Source organism: Oreochromis niloticus, linkage group LG4, assembly GCF_001858045.2.
Source record: "Oreochromis niloticus isolate F11D_XX linkage group LG4, O_niloticus_UMD_NMBU, whole genome shotgun sequence".
NCBI classification, from domain to species: Eukaryota; Metazoa; Chordata; class Actinopteri; order Cichliformes; family Cichlidae; genus Oreochromis; species Oreochromis niloticus.
The window spans coordinates 31,030,247-31,048,134 of NC_031969.2; the positions used below are offsets into that span (position 1 = coordinate 31,030,247).

At 40.7% G+C, this 17,888-nt stretch overlaps 2 protein-coding genes across 2 annotated transcripts; both read left to right on the forward strand.

Annotated features, from left to right (window-relative positions):
• The first annotated feature begins 633 nt into the window (after window positions 1-633).
• LOC109201882 (uncharacterized) lies at window positions 634-2,116 on the forward strand. The gene is made up of 3 exons (XM_019357622.2): window positions 634-901; window positions 1,032-1,314; window positions 1,402-2,116. Exons 1-3 carry the CDS (start codon window positions 645-647, stop codon window positions 2,050-2,052), a joined length of 1,191 nt encoding a protein of 396 aa, XP_019213167.1. The 5' UTR covers window positions 634-644; the 3' UTR covers window positions 2,053-2,116.
• A 1,056-nt stretch (window positions 2,117-3,172) lies between these two features.
• LOC109201881 (uncharacterized) lies at window positions 3,173-4,817 on the forward strand. Its single transcript, XM_019357621.2, has 2 exons — window positions 3,173-3,468; window positions 3,704-4,817. Exons 1-2 carry the CDS (start codon window positions 3,178-3,180, stop codon window positions 4,115-4,117), a joined length of 705 nt encoding a protein of 234 aa, XP_019213166.1. The 5' UTR covers window positions 3,173-3,177; the 3' UTR covers window positions 4,118-4,817.
• The last annotated feature ends 13,071 nt before the right edge of the window (window positions 4,818-17,888 follow it).

Below are 17,888 nucleotides of genomic sequence, written 5' to 3' on the forward strand. Positions count from 1 at the left end.
GAAATTAGAACTAACGAAGGAGCAGTTTCCCACATCTCAGATGACCAATCAAACAGGTTGTTCAGATACCTGACAGGTGTTGTCTATGATTACAGTTTTTTTTAATTGGTTTGGCGCAGTTTTCACAAGCAATTGGTACATTTTCAAAACTCTCTGTACTTATATCACAACAGATCATCAAAAGTGCACCTTTTTCAAACATTTCAGCATATTTCCAATTGTGTTAGTACAATACACATAATGACAAAATATCCCTTTCACTACACAAAATAAGTGTTTCATCTAAATAAATGTTTCGTTCACAGTTACTGCCTTTCATAATGTTATCACTATAAAATTTTTGATTTGCATCTCTTATCATTCAGTTTAATACATTTGTCTGTCATTCAATTCAACTGATCTTAATGTTTAATCAATGAATCATTCATTATGTCCATGGATTTTCAACTTGACTGATTGTTGTCTGGTCATTTGTAAGTTACACATTGCTGCAAGAGCTTTCAATCTAGAAATACTAATTGCTAATTGTTTCCCCCTGATGATCACAATTAGTTACCATATAAGTAGAACTGTGTTTGAGACTTTGCACTGTTCAAATATGGAGCAGGATAGACTTGTAGGGAGAGGAAACCTTCATCGGAGAGATGGTGGTGGTGCTCCTCGACAGAGAGGTGGGCTCAGACAAAGAAAGAGGTGGTGGTGCTCCTCGACAGAGAGGTGGTCTTCAGAGAAATGTAGGCAGAAGACAACGCACCATCATCTCTAATGAAGTCCGGGCCATCATTGTTGACCATGTGGTTAACAGAGGCTTTACCATGGCTGAGGCTGCCAGGTTGGTACAGCCTAATTTACAAAGGTCAACTGTCAGCTCTATCATCCAAACTTTTTGCCAAGAAAACCGGTATGTCTGCTATAGCAACTTCACTTCTAAAAAATAGTACCCTATTGTATAGATGAACAACATGTAATTGTCAGTTTACAGTAATGTGATTGGTAATACTTCAATATTGACAGTATATGATTGTCCTCAGAATTAACAGGAGACAACCTGGTGGTGGTCGCCCACGTGTTTTGACTGACCAGCAGGAGTTGGCTGTGGTGGAAATGGTCAGGGCAAGGAATGACATACGGCTGTCTGAAATCAAACAGGCTATTGAGAACAGCAATGACACCTTTGCCAATGTGCCATCAATTAGCCTTCCAACAATTGCCCGGCTTTTGAAGAAGCACCAGGTTTCCATGAAACAAATTTACTTGGTTCCTTTTGAGAGGAACAATGTCCAGGTGAAACAACTGCGTTCAGAATATATTCAGGTACAACACTAAACTGGCATGCAATTACTGTAACAGTACTGACAACTATTAGTTGTTAAAAAAAACCTAACTACATTATCATTTTAGAGGGTGATGGAGCTGGACGCTGCTGTGAATCATCACAAGTATATTTTCGTTGATGAGGCCGGTTTCAATCTGGCAAAAACTAGACGCAGAGGACGTAACCTTATTGGACAAAGGGCTACCATCCAAGTCCCTGGACAACGTGGGGGAAACATCTCAATGTGTGCAGCTATATCTGAAGATGGTGTGGTAGGCTGTAGACCAGTTCTAGGGTCATACAACACTGAACACCTGATAGTTAGGTTTTGTTTTTTTGTTTTTTTAAATGAACTGGAGCAGGCCTGTCAGGGAGAAGACATCATCTATGTTGTTGTGTGGGACAATGTCAGCTTCCACCATGCACAGTTGGTTCAGGAATGGTTTCAAACACATCCTCGCTTCATGACCCTCTATCTTCCACCATATTCCCCTTTCCTCAACCCAATTGAGGAATTCTTCTCTACATGGAGGTGGAAGGTGTATGATCGCCATCCCCATGAGCATGTCTCCCTTCTTCAAGCCATGTGTGAAGCTTGTGGTGATATAACTGCTGAGCAATGTCAAGCCTGGATTCGTCATGCCAGGAGATTTTTCCCACGGTGCCTGAACAACGAAGACATCCACTGTGATGTTGATGAAAATTTATGGCCCAATGTTAATGACCGGCTTGATTAATTGTGTAAAAGTGATAAGAATAAAATAACATAAAAATATATTTTGCTTATGTAAATGACTTGTTTTTTTTCCTCCCTTTTTCGTGTGTGTGTGTGTGTGTGTGTGTGTGTGTGTGTGTGTGTGTGTGTGTGTATATATATGTGGTTTTTTTTTATGTCTGAACATAAGTGTAATATTTGCTGTGTACAGTTTTACAGTTCAGTTACACTCATTCATCACCAAGGACAATTTGAATCGCTTACCTTGTATTATTTGCTCCTGAATGAAATGATTGGTAAAAATACTAAGTTGAAAAAAGAGCTTACTGTTTTGTTTGGGTGATTAAAGCAAATGTTCTCAAAATATATCACAGTGATCATGTGTTCTGATACAATGATTACGTGGAATGTAAATATGTGCAAATGCAATGAAATCATGACATCAGATTTAAAAGAATGACTAGTGGTGTTACAAATGTGATCAAATGTGAGTTTTGTACTGAGAGATTTGAAAATGCACACTTTAGTTATGAAAATAGTGCCAAACCAATTTTAAAAAACTGTATGACTGCTGCCAAAAGTATATAGACAGAGCTTGGCCCGGGGCCAGTTTCATTTGCAGTGTGAACATGGAAGCACCTCGCAAAGTACAACAGCAACTTCCTGCTCGAGGAAGAGGAGGAAGAAGAAGAGGAAGAGGAGGAGTGAGAATGCGTGGAGGAATAGGGGGAAGAGGCCGAGGAGCACGGAGGCACCATGATGTCCCAGATGAAATCCGGGCCACCCTTATTGACCACGTTATAAACCATCGCCTCACAATGGCAGAGGCAGGTCGCCGAGTGCAGCCTAATGTGCCTCGGTCTACAGTCTCCTCCATCATCCAAACCTTTCGCAGGGAAAACGGGTACAGAACTATGCTATTGAACTATTCAGTGTTGGTGTGTGTGTAGGCCTAGAGTACTGTAATATCGTCATGTGATGTTATATGATACTATAAAAATGACAAAGACAAAAAAATGGAGAAAATACTGTGAATAGTATTCCAGTCACTGTGCAGTGCATCACACTTCTAGTACCATAAGACAGCAGTACAATTACATTGGTAACTCATTTTGTAACAAATTTACAGTGTTGAACTTTGACTTGTATGTCTAGGATTGGACGACAGCCTCAAGTGGGTGGCAGAAGAAAACTTCTAAATGAACAACAAGAACGAGAAATATGCAACATGGTCATTGCAAATAATGCCATCACACTGAGACAGATTCGTAATGCAATCCTGCTAGACAATGTAATGTTCCAAAATATAAACTCTATCAGCATCTCCACAATAGACCGGATATTGAAGAAACATCAGATGACCATGAAACAGATTTACAGGGTACCACTTGAGAGAAACTCTGACAGAGTGAAAGGGCTGCGGTACCAGTATGTGCATGTAAGTCAACTACTGGTTGTCTATCATTGTAACACTATTACAGTAAGACATGGTTACCACTGTTTTTTTGTTTTGCGTTATCCTTTTCACCTTCAGAATCCAGCTTTGTGTGACTAGAGCATTTTGCCTAGAAATTGTCTTCAGTTTTCCACTCCCTGTTTGTACAGTACTTTAGATCCTCCCTGCAGTATCTGTCTCTACTTGACTGATTAGATTTATTTCTATTCTATTGTAGAGAATAATGGCATTAGAAGGCAACGAAACCCCTCACATCCTAGTGTTCGTTGATGAAGCTGGCTTCAACCTGGCCAAAGGTCGAAGGCGTGGCCGTAACATCATTGGCCACCGAGCCACTGTGGATGTCCCAGGCCAGCGAGGAGCAAATATAACAATGTGTGCCGCTATATCAGAAAGAGGTGTGGCCACACACATTCCCAGTTTAGGGCCCTACAATACACAAAAGCTCCTCAATTTTTTGGACCACCTTTATACTGATCTGATCCCAGAAAATGAGAGAGGTGTAGAAGGACCTCAGCTACCACATTATGTCATTGTGTGGGATAATGTGAACTTCCACCGCGGCCCACGCATCAGAACCTGGTTCACCACCCATCCCTGGAGTTTCTTCCACCTTACTCTCCTTTCCTAAATCCAATTGAGGAGTTTTTTTCAGCTTGGAGGTGGAGGGTGTATGAGCATCAGGCTCAAGACCAGAGGGCCCTGCTGCATGCAATGGATGCTGCATGTGAGGACATCACAGGGGATCAATGTAGGGGATGGTTGAGACATTCACGCCGTTTCTTCCCTCGCTGCATCGCACGAGAAAATATCCGTTGCGATGTGGATGAGAATTTATGGCCTGACAGAGAGCAGCGCGTCGATGGCCAGGAGGATGAGGATGGTGGCCAGGAAAGAGAGGGTGACAATGGCGACCACTGAAAATATTACTGTACTATAGTTCTGAAACTTTATTTACAGTATGGTAGGCTAGAGTTTTTTTTGTTTTTTGTTTGTGTTTATAACTGTTCACATTTACAGAATCCTGTATATGTTTTCTTTTCACAGTATGTTCTCTAATGTTAACATTTCTTTGTACGAATAAAAATGTTTACAGTTTCCTTGAGTATGAGTGGTTTATTGGAGGCTGATTTTACTGTAAAATCTTTTGGTTTTATTCATAGTGGTATTCTGTTGCTAGACCTGTGCCTCAGTGACAAAACGTCTAAGCATTTTGACTTGCAGTGCTTAAACAATGCCAAAGGTATAATGCATTTTGGGGGCATTGACTATTTATATGGGAAGGATATTTAGTTTTGACACATGGATAAACTCTTTTGGGAGAGATATGAGCTTTTGTAGGGGATCCATGGTGTTGTGCTAAACCATCCAGGTTATTCTGACAAAAGCACTAAATGAATGCACATGTGCCAAGGCAATTGAGAAGGATCTGTGCTATTTTGACTGTACTGACCTTTTATATGGGAACGGAATCTGCTTTTGAAGCATGGACGAAGAGTTTGGGGAAAGATATTTGATTTTGCTAGTGAGCTATAATGTTGGGCAGCACTGTAAGACTGTTTGGCCAAATGACCTTATGGTTTTGAGAATGTCATCTCGGTTTCAAGAAATGAGCCAAACCAATCGAGAAAAACTGTAAAAAAAAAATTAAAATACAGCTCTCCCCATATCATTTCATGTAACATATTACTCAGTGCCGTTTATGAGGACTAACAATGCTAGTCTATTGCTATTGGTATTTATCATCATACAACATTTGAAAATGATATCTTGAAAACTGTGACCGATAATGTGCTAACAAACAGACAAACAAACATACAGACAAACATACAGACAAACAAACAGACAAACAAACATACAGACAGACAAACAAACATACAGACAGACAAACATACAAACAAACAGACAAACATACAAACATACAGACAGACAGACAAACATATAAACAAACAGACAAACATACAAACATACAGACAAACATACAAACATACAAACAAACATATAGACAGACAGACAGACAAACATACAAACATACAGACAAACATACAAACAAACAGACAAACATACAGACAAACCTACAAACAAACAGACAAACATACAAACATACAGACAAACATACAAACAAACATATAGACAGACAGACAGACAGACAAACAGACAAACAGACAAACATACAAACATACAGACATACAGACAAACATACAAACATACAGACAGACAAACATACAGACAGACATACAAACAAACAGACAAACATACAGACAAACATACAAACAAACAAACATACAGACAGACAGACAGACAGACAGACAAACAGACAAACAGACAAACATACAAACAAACAAACATATAGACAGACAGACAGACAGACAAACATACAGACAAACATACAAACATACAGACAAACATACAAACAAACATATAGACAGACAGACAGACAGACAAACAGACAAACATACAGACAAACATACAAACATACAAACATACAGACATACAGACAAACATACAAACATACAAACATACAGACAGACATACAAACAGACAAACAAACATACAGACAGACATACAAACAGACAAACAAACATACAAACAAACAGACAAACATACAGACAGACAAACATACAAACATACAGACAAACATACAAACATACAAACATACAGACAGACAAACATACAGACAAACAGACAAACAAACAGACAAACATACAAACATACAGACAAACATACAAACAAACATATAGACAGACAGACAGACAAACAGACAAACATACAGACAAACATACAAACATACAGACATACAGACAGACATACAGACATACAAACAAACATACAAACATACAGACAGACAAACATACAGACAAACAGACAAACATACAGACAAACATACAAACATACAGACAAACCAAAAAAGTGAAAGGATGACATGATCCCTCCCATGTGGGGGAGAATAAATTACATTCCTGTTATGGCCACTTGAGTTGTGTGTTTTTTTGTTTTTTTTAAAATGGTGTTTGTTTTTTGACATTCACAATATTGTGCCTCATGAATTTGTCCCCCGGGGTGACTTTTTAAAGAGCTACTGTAATGCTCTGAGGTGTGTGATGGGGAAAAGCAACCTAAATAACCTGAACTGTGACACATGCCATCAAAGCATGTTAAAGACCTGCAAGCTTTTTGGTCACACCAACACACTCATGGCTCAACCCCTGCCCTACTTGCCAGTTTTGGCTCCCTGGGTTGTTTTCCCCAAAATAAAATCTCAGTGAGACCCCATGTGCATCGCCTAAGTGTGGCTAAACTTTTTGATTGCACCTCATGATTCTTTGCACATAAATTCAGCAACCACAAGTGGGAAAAAACAGCCAACAGCCATGTGCAAGAGCTTTTACAGCTCCACCTCTCTGCGGCCGATTTGCACAGGATTGATTTGAGAGCAAAAGTTCCGGTGTACACCCTCCAGCGCACAAAAAGCACAAACTCTTGAATACGTGGTAACTGTTTGGTGTGCCTGCTGCTTAGTTTTACACACAGGATTGTTGAATTTGCAGGAGAGTGGCGGTGAATAGTGCTACCGCTACCACTTTTCTCTCTGACTTAACACTAGAAGTCCCAGGCTTTTCTAACCCTCTGTCAGCCAAGTGGAAGCTAACTTGGCTAGTCTGTTAGCATCAATTCATATGTAAATTGGGTCGTTACCTGAGAATTGTGGAGGGGAGTGGGGGTGTGTGAATGATTGCGGATTTCTAACTGCAAACTGCCTCTTTGTTTGTGTGTGGGGAGGGGGAACTGCTAAAAGCTGTGAACTTCATTTTGTGTTCGTCTTGATGCATTCTCAATCATCCAGGAAAATAAATCTCCAAAAGATTTATTGATAAAAACAGTACAAAAAAACCAAAAAATATTTCTACAAAAACAACCATTTGTACACATATTTACAGATAATAATAAAAAGTGAGTGAGTACATTTCAATCACTCACAATCCTGGCACTGCCATGGTATCTGTAGTCTGCATTTACCACATGTGTATCTGTAGCAGTGAACACATTGCACAGTGGCATGATTGTTCTTGCATTTGTGTTTGACCTGGCTCTTTTTCCAGGGCTAGGTGTGGAGGGTTGTGTCCGAAGCAACTGTTCTTTTCTTGCCTTCTTCCCAGCCATATGAGAGTAAGCCAACTCTCTTGCAAACTCCACCAGGAAGTCCACCCGTCTTTCCTGCGTCCCGGTGCATGCTTGATACAGCACATGTGCATTCAGTGCTGCCATGTCAATCATGTTATAGGACCGTGTACTCCCGCACCATCTGGTCCATCACATCCACGCCACACTGTGTGGTGTTGTAAAGTGCGACAGTGTTTGGCTTCCTTTTGGTGGTGTTATCAGTCTGAACCACGCTGTGCATGCTGCTAAGAATATAGACTGTCTTCTTCCGTTTGGCCGCATACGCCGTCAGCATGGCAGCAGAGGTTGAAAACACCTAAGAAATAAGATAAATTGTTATTTCCATAGCACTTTTACACACAATGAAACAAATAAACATAGAACCACAAAAGACCTGCAGCCTACCTGAGTGGTGAATTCATTGCGATCTCTGTATCTAGCGGATTGAGGAATTTCCCGGCGAATCTTTTTGACTGTGCCGAGGATGGTGGTTTTCCATCTAAGAAGTTTTTGCGCAAGTGTATAGCGATGTGAAGAAATTGTCCGTGGTAACATTTCTGCCCTTGTCTAGGAATGGTTCCATCAGCCTCATCACTACATTTTCAGACAGTCTCTCCCCACTGGGACGATTGGGGTCCTTGCCAAGATATGGGAGGACATTGCAAATGTACTTGGATTTTAGGTCGCAGGCCACCCAAAACTTGATCCCAAACTTGTCAGGTTTACTTGCAATATACTGCAGCATGCACAGCGTGGTTCAGACTGATAACACCACCAAAAGGAAGCCAAACACTGTCACCCTTTACAACACTACAAAGTGTGGCGTGGATGTGATGGACCAGATGGTGCGGGAGTACACGGTCCGCAGAGGAACGCGGCGCTGGCCAGTTGCCGTGTTCTATAACATGATTGACATGGCAGCACTGAATGCACATGTGCTGTATCAAGCATGCACCGGGACGCAGGAAAGACGGGTGGACTTCCTGGTGGAGTTTGCAAGAGAGTTGGCTAACTCTCATATGGCTGGGAAGAAGGCAAGAAAAGAACAGTTGCTTTGGACACAACCCTCCACACCTAGCCCTGGAAAAAGAGCCACATGTCAGGTCAAACACAAATGCAAGAACAATCATGCCACTGTGCGATGTGTTCACTGCTACAGATACACATGTGGTAAATGCAGACTACAGATACCATAGCAGTGCCAGGATTGTGAGTGATTGCTGAACATGTTGAAATGTACTCACTCACTTTTTATTGTTATTTGTAAATATGTGTACAAATGGTTGTTTTTTTATTTTTGTTTTTTTGTACTGTTTTATCAATAAATCTCAGCAACAATGGAAATACACCCATGTGTGTTGATTTCTCCCTAAGGCAAACTGAAACACAAGTTTCCTTGTGGCTCAGGAAACTAACCACTCCAAGTGGTTCAGCATGGCCCCACCTTATTTACATAACAAAAGCAGCTGTTCACAGGTGATTAAGGATATTAGCTAAAAGCCTACCAGCCATTTGGCTCGATGGTGGGTTTTATAGGTAGAAAAGCCAAATGGCTCTTCTCTGGGACTTCTAGTGTTAAAATGCCCATTTGTATTGACAACTCCCCTGAAAGCAAACCTTTTGCTACTTTGGATGCATACGAGTATCCAATAATCTAAAAGCATGTTTTCAAGTAAATCGAATGAGTGAAGTCATGGTCCCTGGAGGATGATTTGTTTGCAGCGATTGACGTGTTCAGGATGAGCTTTACTCTACGTTGTCTCTACACTGTCAGTTTGTATTTGAACTGAGCGTTTTAATGAATATTTAGACTCAAACCGAAGTCTTGGCTCTGAATAGTCACTGACAGGCAGGTTTGCACTGAGCATGTAATTTACATACTTAGGGTAGGCCATTATTTTGTCATGCTTCCACTTTACTGGAACATGAAGGCTTTGTCTATTTCCTTTCCAATGTGTTTCCAAACATTGCTTTTTCTTATGCACCGCTTGTCAGCTTGTTAAATTACATTTCAGGAAATCAGAGAAGCCTTTTCCACTCACTGTATGAAAGAAATACTTTAGTTTCCTAAGAAAACTGAGAAAGTGGTGAAAACAAAGAAGAAATACTAGGCGATGGTGTCAAATTTGTTCATTCCCTTTGCTCAAAACAGGAGGTCTGATACATTCCTATATGCTGCAAACAACCTGACCTCCTCACTTTGCTATGAAGCATTTCCAGCACTTTGAAAGACGCGTCTGTAAGTATTCAGGTGTAGAAGACGTGATCAAACATTCGCTACAAAATGATTTGGCCTCTCTGATGATATGTAGCCAGCTGCCACGGGGGCTGTTTATTTCTCATGCATTATTCATTTGAATCGTATGACCCATAATGCATTCTCTATCCATTAATGAGACAATGCTCATTATTTTCCCTCTGCTTATCACACAGCCTCACAAGAAAACAAAATCAATCTGCGTCACCGGCTGCTGTTTGGGTCAGGGAAAAAGGGCCAAATATTGCTGAGCCCCATGTTTTCCGTCTGTGTTTAAAATTCAGAGTCCCTTCTGTTTGGAGCAGAAACAAAAATCCAAGTGATCAATTTGATTTTTAAACAAAGCCATTCTGTTTCGGTAAGTATGGGGGGGGGACACACCAATCTTCTCCAAAGGACAAATGTTGTTTCTTCTGTACCAGTCTCATGCACCATTAAATAATGGAACATAAATAGTTTGGATTATGTTTCATCTTTTGAAAACTAAAATGAAGAATGTTCTGTTGAAATTGCAGCTCAGCCATCACATCAAAGTCTTGCTGATACTGGACTACATCGCATCTGAAAAACACAGTTCATTATGTGAGAGTGAGGGACCGGCGAGACGACTTTATTTTGGAACCACGTTTGTTGTTTTGGGTTTTTTTTTTAGGGGGATTTATTTGCTTTAGTGTGTCTGAGGTACACAGCAAATATGATAAACTCACAACTGTGTTTAATGCATGTACCTGCATTGCTCATTCCGCCCCTGGTAATGTGAAATCAGTGCACAGCACAACATACAGAATCAATAGACAATCAGGCTAACCAGTTGTTTTCCCACAGTTTGATAATTACTACCTTTAATGCCTCGGGGGGCTTTGACATTGGAATTTCCTAAAATCCTTTACGTGTCTGAAGACCAGAAATGTAGCACCAAGAATAAGGGATGATGTTTTTAAACTTTCTGTCCGTGCACATGTTTGTTTTTAGCCCTCATGTGCAGCCATGTGCACAAAGGCAGATGTAATATATGAAAAGCAGCACAGAATCCTACCTTTCAAGTAAAATATAAAAATTAGCAGAAAATGTAGCCTTAAAATGAGCGAAACACGTTACAGAGAACAGGCTTTTTCCATGTGCAGCAACTCTTCAACACCAGAATATCAATTTCCAAATGCATTGTCACATAATTACCAGTTAACAATATAAAGCTATGGGCTGCAGTCCCACACGTCAACACAAATTCCTGTTCTAATGAGGACACACACATTCCATCTTTCTTTTAGATTTTAGGTGTGAACAGAAAGCCAACAGCTCAAAGCAAAGATGAAAACAGCACAAAGAGACTTTAAAGCGATTGCCGCGGGGATTCTACTTTAGAAGCATCAACAGATACAAATGGAGGCTTCAAATCTGACTGCTTATCACTACTTTTGTAACAGTACCTTTTTTAGGGTCGGCATACACCCAGTTTTAACATCATTCCAGGGTTCTTGGCTAGCTTTGTGTTAGTATGCTGTCTGTGCAGATATTTGCAAAGAGCTAAAGTTCTGTGTAATGCAGTTGCTTCTGACTTGGATGCAGTTCACACTTTACGATTGCACTCTTGTTCTTTTGTGCAATGAAATTAAAAGCAATGTCCATATCTGTCTGCTGTGTGCTCAGATAACTGAAGAGCCTTTGTAATGCAGGTAACTACAATATTTGTAACTGTGATGTACAGTAACACATTATACATTATACATTATGCATTACGGAAAAATCTAAAGCGATTACATTAACTTGTCACTTTGAGATGCGTCTAAATATATTTTCAAGGATTTAGCAACTTTACTCATTGTAGTTTCAAAATATCTAAAAGATTTGGGATGAATTTCAAAATTATTGTAAAGGTCAACAGTATGACATGAAGAACTGATCAACACAAATAGAACACACAGAGGTAAACAGAGGATGCAGCATAGGAAGAAATGGCTGTTTAAGCACATTGGTGTATATAAATATATATTAGCATGCATGCATCAAACTTGATGTCATACCCAAATGTATTAAAGCTCCGTAACACAGTCTGGCTACAGTTAACAAGACTGCTAAAGTCTAAAGTTTTTTAGTCGTCTTCGAGGCTGTCCGGGCCAACTTTTGTTAATATGCAAAAGTAATACTTTTAACAGTCTCTGGTTTCAGTTTTAGGACCTAGCATTATCTATCTGTCTATCTAGATACTTAATAAAGATCATGGCTACATAGATACGAGCAGTTCAGGCACCACTTTGGGGTTTTGGGAAACTGTGATGGTATTTTATAAGATTTTTGATTAGTGGATAAAAATGATTTGAGGCCACCGTGGAAGAATTTAAATGTTAAGAACTTAAAGGCCATGAATCAAATAAACACAGATATGAACTGCCAAATATTTTGTGCAAGCTGTCTCATCTTAGGGATTCCGAGAAAATGTCAGTGACATTTTGGTAGGTGACCCGGCACTAAAGCTCTCAATATGAACTCGTGGAATGACTGAGTTTATCGTACTTCCAGTAACATATGTGTCCCTGCTCCTGGAGTCCTCCCTGTAACTTTAACCCCCGTATGAACCCTCCCGCAGTGTGTCATGACATCTGTCATGCCCGGGGCCTCGTTTCAGCGCGGGGGTGTTTTTGTAGCGATGGTGATACGGTAGGTCGATCATGTCACCAACAGGATGTCCTCCACAAAGGTAAGTCACACTCGGGTTTCCAATGTCTCTCCTCGTAAACAAGTATATCTGTGAGGCTAGCTCAGGCGAGGTGAGCGCTGTGATGCAAATGTGGAGTGATGGGGAGGGCACGGGGATGTTAATTAAAAGTCAGACTGTGTTTCCCGGCTCAGATTTCAGGCTAGTGAGTGCCTTCTTATTTCCACTCAACCCTAACCTCACTTTTCTATCAGGATGCTCACTCTTTCAGGTGGCCATCATGTGGAAAAACTGACTTCCCCCCTTTTTAACCTCTTTCTCAGATGCTCTATTTGTTCTCAGAGGCACGTCTTAACTGAACAGGTGAAGAGTGGTTGTAAGAGCTGGCAGGACAATCTTTGATGCTGATGTTTGAAAGCATCTTTTCACCTGTGTTGGCTGAGCTGAAGAATCCAAGTCTAGTTGTGAACTCAGAATAACTGCACTATGCTCATTCTCTGCAGGTGAACATAAACAGCCTGTCTGTGGAAACTTTAACCGTGAAAGTTGAAATTTGAAAGTTGAAATTTAGCACAAAAAATTGGATATTGGCCCTTTGACTTTTTTGATATCCTAATCTTGTTGAGAATGAATGAAATAACTTTGGAAAATGGGTAATTTTACAGCGAAGAAACGGACAAGCCATATCTTACAAAATTTCAACATCTGACAACAGCAACCATCAAAAAGGCATCAATTTCTGTCTCTATTCTTTCTGCAATCTGCAGCGGTTCAATGGGCCTTTGCTTCTCTGGGGGTATTTCTTGGATTCAAAGTCTGATAGGCTGTGAGGCGGTAATGACTGTCCCCAGGTGTTTCATGTATATCTGTCTCGTATACCGCTCCTCTGACTGTGCACGTTGTGCATGCAGCTCTTTGATTGAGGCCTCAAATTCTGCATAGGGATGATTACGTCTGAAGCAGAAAGGGACAGCTGCCAACTGACGGAGCTTTCAGCCGTAGAAAGAGCAAATGTGGAAAGTGACGATAAAACTGCTCTCTCTTTTTCGAGGTGTCTGTCATTTTGAGCCCAGCTATATGTTACCGAATGCATGAGAATATCTGCTGAATGGATGGTGAACACATACGTTTGATCATTAAAGGGATTTTTATTACATCATTTGACACAATCATCACATTGTATTCAGAGCTGTTGATAAGTAAAACGAGTCAGTGATTACCTCTTCTGTGACTGAGATTTCTTGATTGCTTCTTAGCTGTGCTAACAACCATTATATTAAATAACAAAGCTTGGAAAAGCTATAAAGCAGCTAAAACACACTATGATTTAATATGTTTTACCTGGTCAACTGCCCTCCGTGACTTTGTCCCAATAACTAAGGTACTGTAAATCATCCATTGCTGGATGTGAGCAAAGTTAACTGCAGTTTAATGCTTTCCCACTGGTACCACCTGTATTCTTCTAGGATATATTCCGGTAGACCAAACTCCTCCATGCCATGAAAAGGACAGCAGGAATGGGTCCAGAGCACTTGATCCTTAGAAGCAGGAGACAGAGCTCAAAGTGCAGTCTGTGCAAAGGTGCCCCTGAGATAGTCCAGCATGTAGTGGAAGGATATAAGATGCACGCTGTGACACATATACTGAGAAGCCTGAGTGCTTGAAACATGACCGTACTGGGTAGCCAGGGCATAAGGAGCATATATCATCTAATTCTTCTTTCAGCTGATCCCCTAAGGAGTTGCTACAATGAATTATCTGCTTGCCTGGCAGCTCTATATTCAACATCCTTTGTCCAGAATATCCACCATCCCTCCTCTGCACATGTGCAAACCATTTCTCGCCTTTCTAGCTTTATCTACAAACTACTCAGCCAGAGCTGTCCCTCTGATCTACTCATTTCTAATCTTGTCTCTTCTGGTCTCTCCCAATGGTAATCTTAGTAATCTTAGTAACTCTGCCACCTCCAGTTTGGCCTCCTGTCTTTTTATGCTGTGTTAAGTGCTTCTGTCTCCAAACCATCATATCATCAAAATACCATCTTTTAAACCTTTCCTTTCACTCCTCATGTCACAAATCACCCCTGACACTCCACCCACTCCACCCTGCATGTACTCTCTTCTTCACCTTTGTCGTACACTGTCTGTTGTTTTGGATGGCAGATCTGAAGAACAGAAGCATATGTGCCGTGTATAAATCTGAAGTCCTTAAGTCCTGATGGGAGACACCTCCAAAAGTTGTTGAGAACAAGGGGGCTAGGATCCTGTGGGAATTCAACTTCAAGACAGACAAGCAGCTGCTGACGAACGAACCGGACATGGTGGTGGTTGACAAGGAGCAGAAGACTGCAGCTGTGATAGACGTGACAATCCCAGCTGACAGTAACATCAGAGAGGAACCCGAGAAATTCATCCAAGAAGTACCAGAGGCTGAGAGAACAACTAGAGCAGATGAGGAAAGTAAAGTCTGAAGATGTCTTGGTGGTAATAGAAGCATTAGGTGCTGTAACTCCCAAACTGGGAGAGTGGCTCCACCAGTTTCCTGGCACCTTGCTTGGAAGAGTGCAATCCTAAGATAATGTGCAGAACCCTGAAACTCCCAGGTCTTTGATAGTGGACCTGAACTTCACCAAGATGGGGCTGTAATGTACTACACCCTATTAAATACTTTCTCTTCGTGATGGAAATGGGAAATCGACTCGTTTACCTTTCATTTTCCTCTCACTGTGGAAAGAGTGTAGTTATTAAGTATATTTCTATTATGTTCTAATCTTGCAGCATTCAGTTTTACAGTTCCCTTAGATACTGCTGTCACAAAGATACCACACGATGTCCTTTTGGTTTCTGTGTTTGGCTTATACACAAAAAACTACACGGTCAGGTTTATGAGATCCTGGTCTGGTTATGACCCTTCAAATGAATTTAACCAGCATGTTGAAGTTTGATGTTAACGTGAAATCGAGGCCTCCTGTAGGTGACACAGTGATGAGTAAGAGACCCCTCCCCGTTTGCCGTAACACCGCAGTTATGTCATTTTGTACCTCGGGACCGAGAACATCCCGGCAGATACCTCATCAGCATGCATGCATGCGTCAGTGTGAAAGACCAGAACCTGCCTTCTTCTGCATTCTCAAAGCACGCTATCATATGTGGATATCAGCGTTACATGGTCCATGAACATTTGTGTTATGACTCAGAGGTGCTCAGCACACAATCTGACATTTCACAAAATTTATATCTTATCTGTCGGACACAGATTACCACCAAAATCTTATTAGGCCCACCTGTAAGATCACCCTTATCACACAGTGTGGAGGCGCTTTAAGAGATTGAAATACCCCTGGTGCTAGGAAAACTGTTGACAGTGGGGTCTGGGATTTATCGAGAGTTACAGGAACACTTTAAAAAGAGATTTTGCTGCCGATTTTTTTTTTTAAATAGAGACCAAACTATAAGAGTGAGATATCTCTAAATCTGGGCACATAAAAGCAAATCTGTCTGCAGTGCTGGACAGTATAACAGGTGAACAAGCTTTTTAAAGCCCACTGCAAAGCTGTGGACCTGCGTTTGATTTATTTTCTATTATTCTTCTGATGTGCTGAAAACAATATGGCCTTCCATTTTGTGAGCTGAGAAAGACAGCACACACACAAATGAGGATGTGTGTGTTCAACAGGTTAAATTACTTGAGCCTTAGTGGCGGTAAGAAATTAGGTGAAGGACAAACTGTGGATTGTGATTCATTGCTTGCCCTCACTTCATCCTTGCTTTGAGCCAGAAGACGCTTAACCAAAAAAAAAAAAGAAGCAAAAAAAAAGAAAAAGAAAAAGAAAGCTTTAAAGACATTTTTTGCAGTCGTGGTGTCCTACTTAGAATTCGCTGTCAGTACTGCTGGCATCGAGGCTCCGTGTGCAGTCAACTGCTGCCGATCCGGTGCAGGCGTGTCAGACACACACTGTGCGAGTCATTAGTGCAACAACGGCCAAGTCTGATGATTAGGCTGAGTTAGGATTTTCAAAGGAAATTGTACAACCAAGAGAGCAGAGAATACATTTTTTAGCTTTATGATTGCACAAAGAGTTGACTCTGTTTGAGTCTCTACACTTTCATTTCAGGGCAACTTAACAGCTTCGCAGATTAACGGCAAACACATGCAACGCAAACTTGTTTATCTCAACGTATGATGACAAAAGAATTACGTGGTTGTTTCAATGAAAATTATAATCAGGTAACATCCAGGTATCCACTTTAAAAATTCTGCATATCAACATTTTAGATTAACAACAGATCCAACTAATGAAATTTTAAAGCTTCTGTTTGTAATTACCCACTGGGGGGGTAACCATAATTTTCACCACCAGGGGTCAGCGTTTTACCAGAACGCTTTAGTATGGCTGCCCCCTGTGTAGTAAGAAGCAAGAAGATCCAGTATTTGATTTGAGAGCCCTTAGCTAGTAGTAGCTATGAACTGCTAATTAAGCTAATCTAATCAATACAGTGGTTACATTTCTTATGAAACTCGTGCCAACCAAAAATGTACTCAGTAAACATATTAACATTAGACAGTTAGATCCTCTGTATACTTTACGGCTACATGACTGATTGTAGCTTAAACAGCTTTAAATGACTAGCATCATCATCACCATCACCCTTGATCATCGTCAAGAGCCATCAGTGCAAAGCTACTCTTTTGTTTAGTGCTGCGTCTGTTAGTGCCGGTGGGGCAGAGGGTCATTCTGCTTGTGCTTCAGCCATTGTTTACTGTCCCATTCTCTAGAATACCTTTCCTTGCACAATAGCATATTCCTCTGCCAACCCACATAGGTCAGTTACTGAGCTCATCTTTGTATAATCAATGGAAAAGAAATCCTGTGGAAAAGAAATCCTGTGAGCTACTGTCTAAAACCGTGTGTGTGTGTGTGTGTGTGTGTGTGTGTGTATAAGATGCCACAAGAAGCCTGTCGGTCCATTGAATGGTGACGCAATGCAGAGCTTTTATACAGTGTTCACTGATTTTAGGGGGGAAAACTGCTAAAATAAATCTAGAATTAGCATCGTTACTGTTATCAATCAGATGAGCTTTGCATTCTTCAGGGCAAAAAAAAACTTCATCAACACAAATCAAGCTTTTGTAGTTTACTATTTCTCAATTCCTTTTCCGTTATCGAGCTTTTAGGTACAATGAGTATATCCTCTGGATAGAGGAGAGGATGGATGGAGCCTGAAAACAGCTTAAAGCAGTGATTCGTTTAACATTTATCTATTTAAACAAACCCCAAATCCTTATAATAATTCAAAAACCAGCCCAAATTATGAATAAAGTTTCAACCTT

What these genes read in the sequence shown, in the direction of transcription:
- LOC109201881 (XM_019357621.2), top strand. Translation starts at nt 3,178, where the DNA reads ATGTCTAGGATTGGACGACAGCCTCAAGTGGGTGGCAGAAGAAAACTT. An exon ending in TGCGGTACCAGTATGTGCAT is followed by an intron (nt 3,469 to 3,703) that starts GTAAGTCAACTA and finishes ATTCTATTGTAG; the next exon opens with AGAATAATGGCATTAGAAGG.
- LOC109201882 (XM_019357622.2), top strand. Translation starts at nt 645, where the DNA reads ATGGTGGTGGTGCTCCTCGACAGAGAGGTGGGCTCAGACAAAGAAAGA. An exon ending in ACTTTTTGCCAAGAAAACCG is followed by an intron (nt 902 to 1,031) that starts GTATGTCTGCTA and finishes GATTGTCCTCAG; the next exon opens with AATTAACAGGAGACAACCTG. An exon ending in TGCGTTCAGAATATATTCAG is followed by an intron (nt 1,315 to 1,401) that starts GTACAACACTAA and finishes TTATCATTTTAG; the next exon opens with AGGGTGATGGAGCTGGACGC.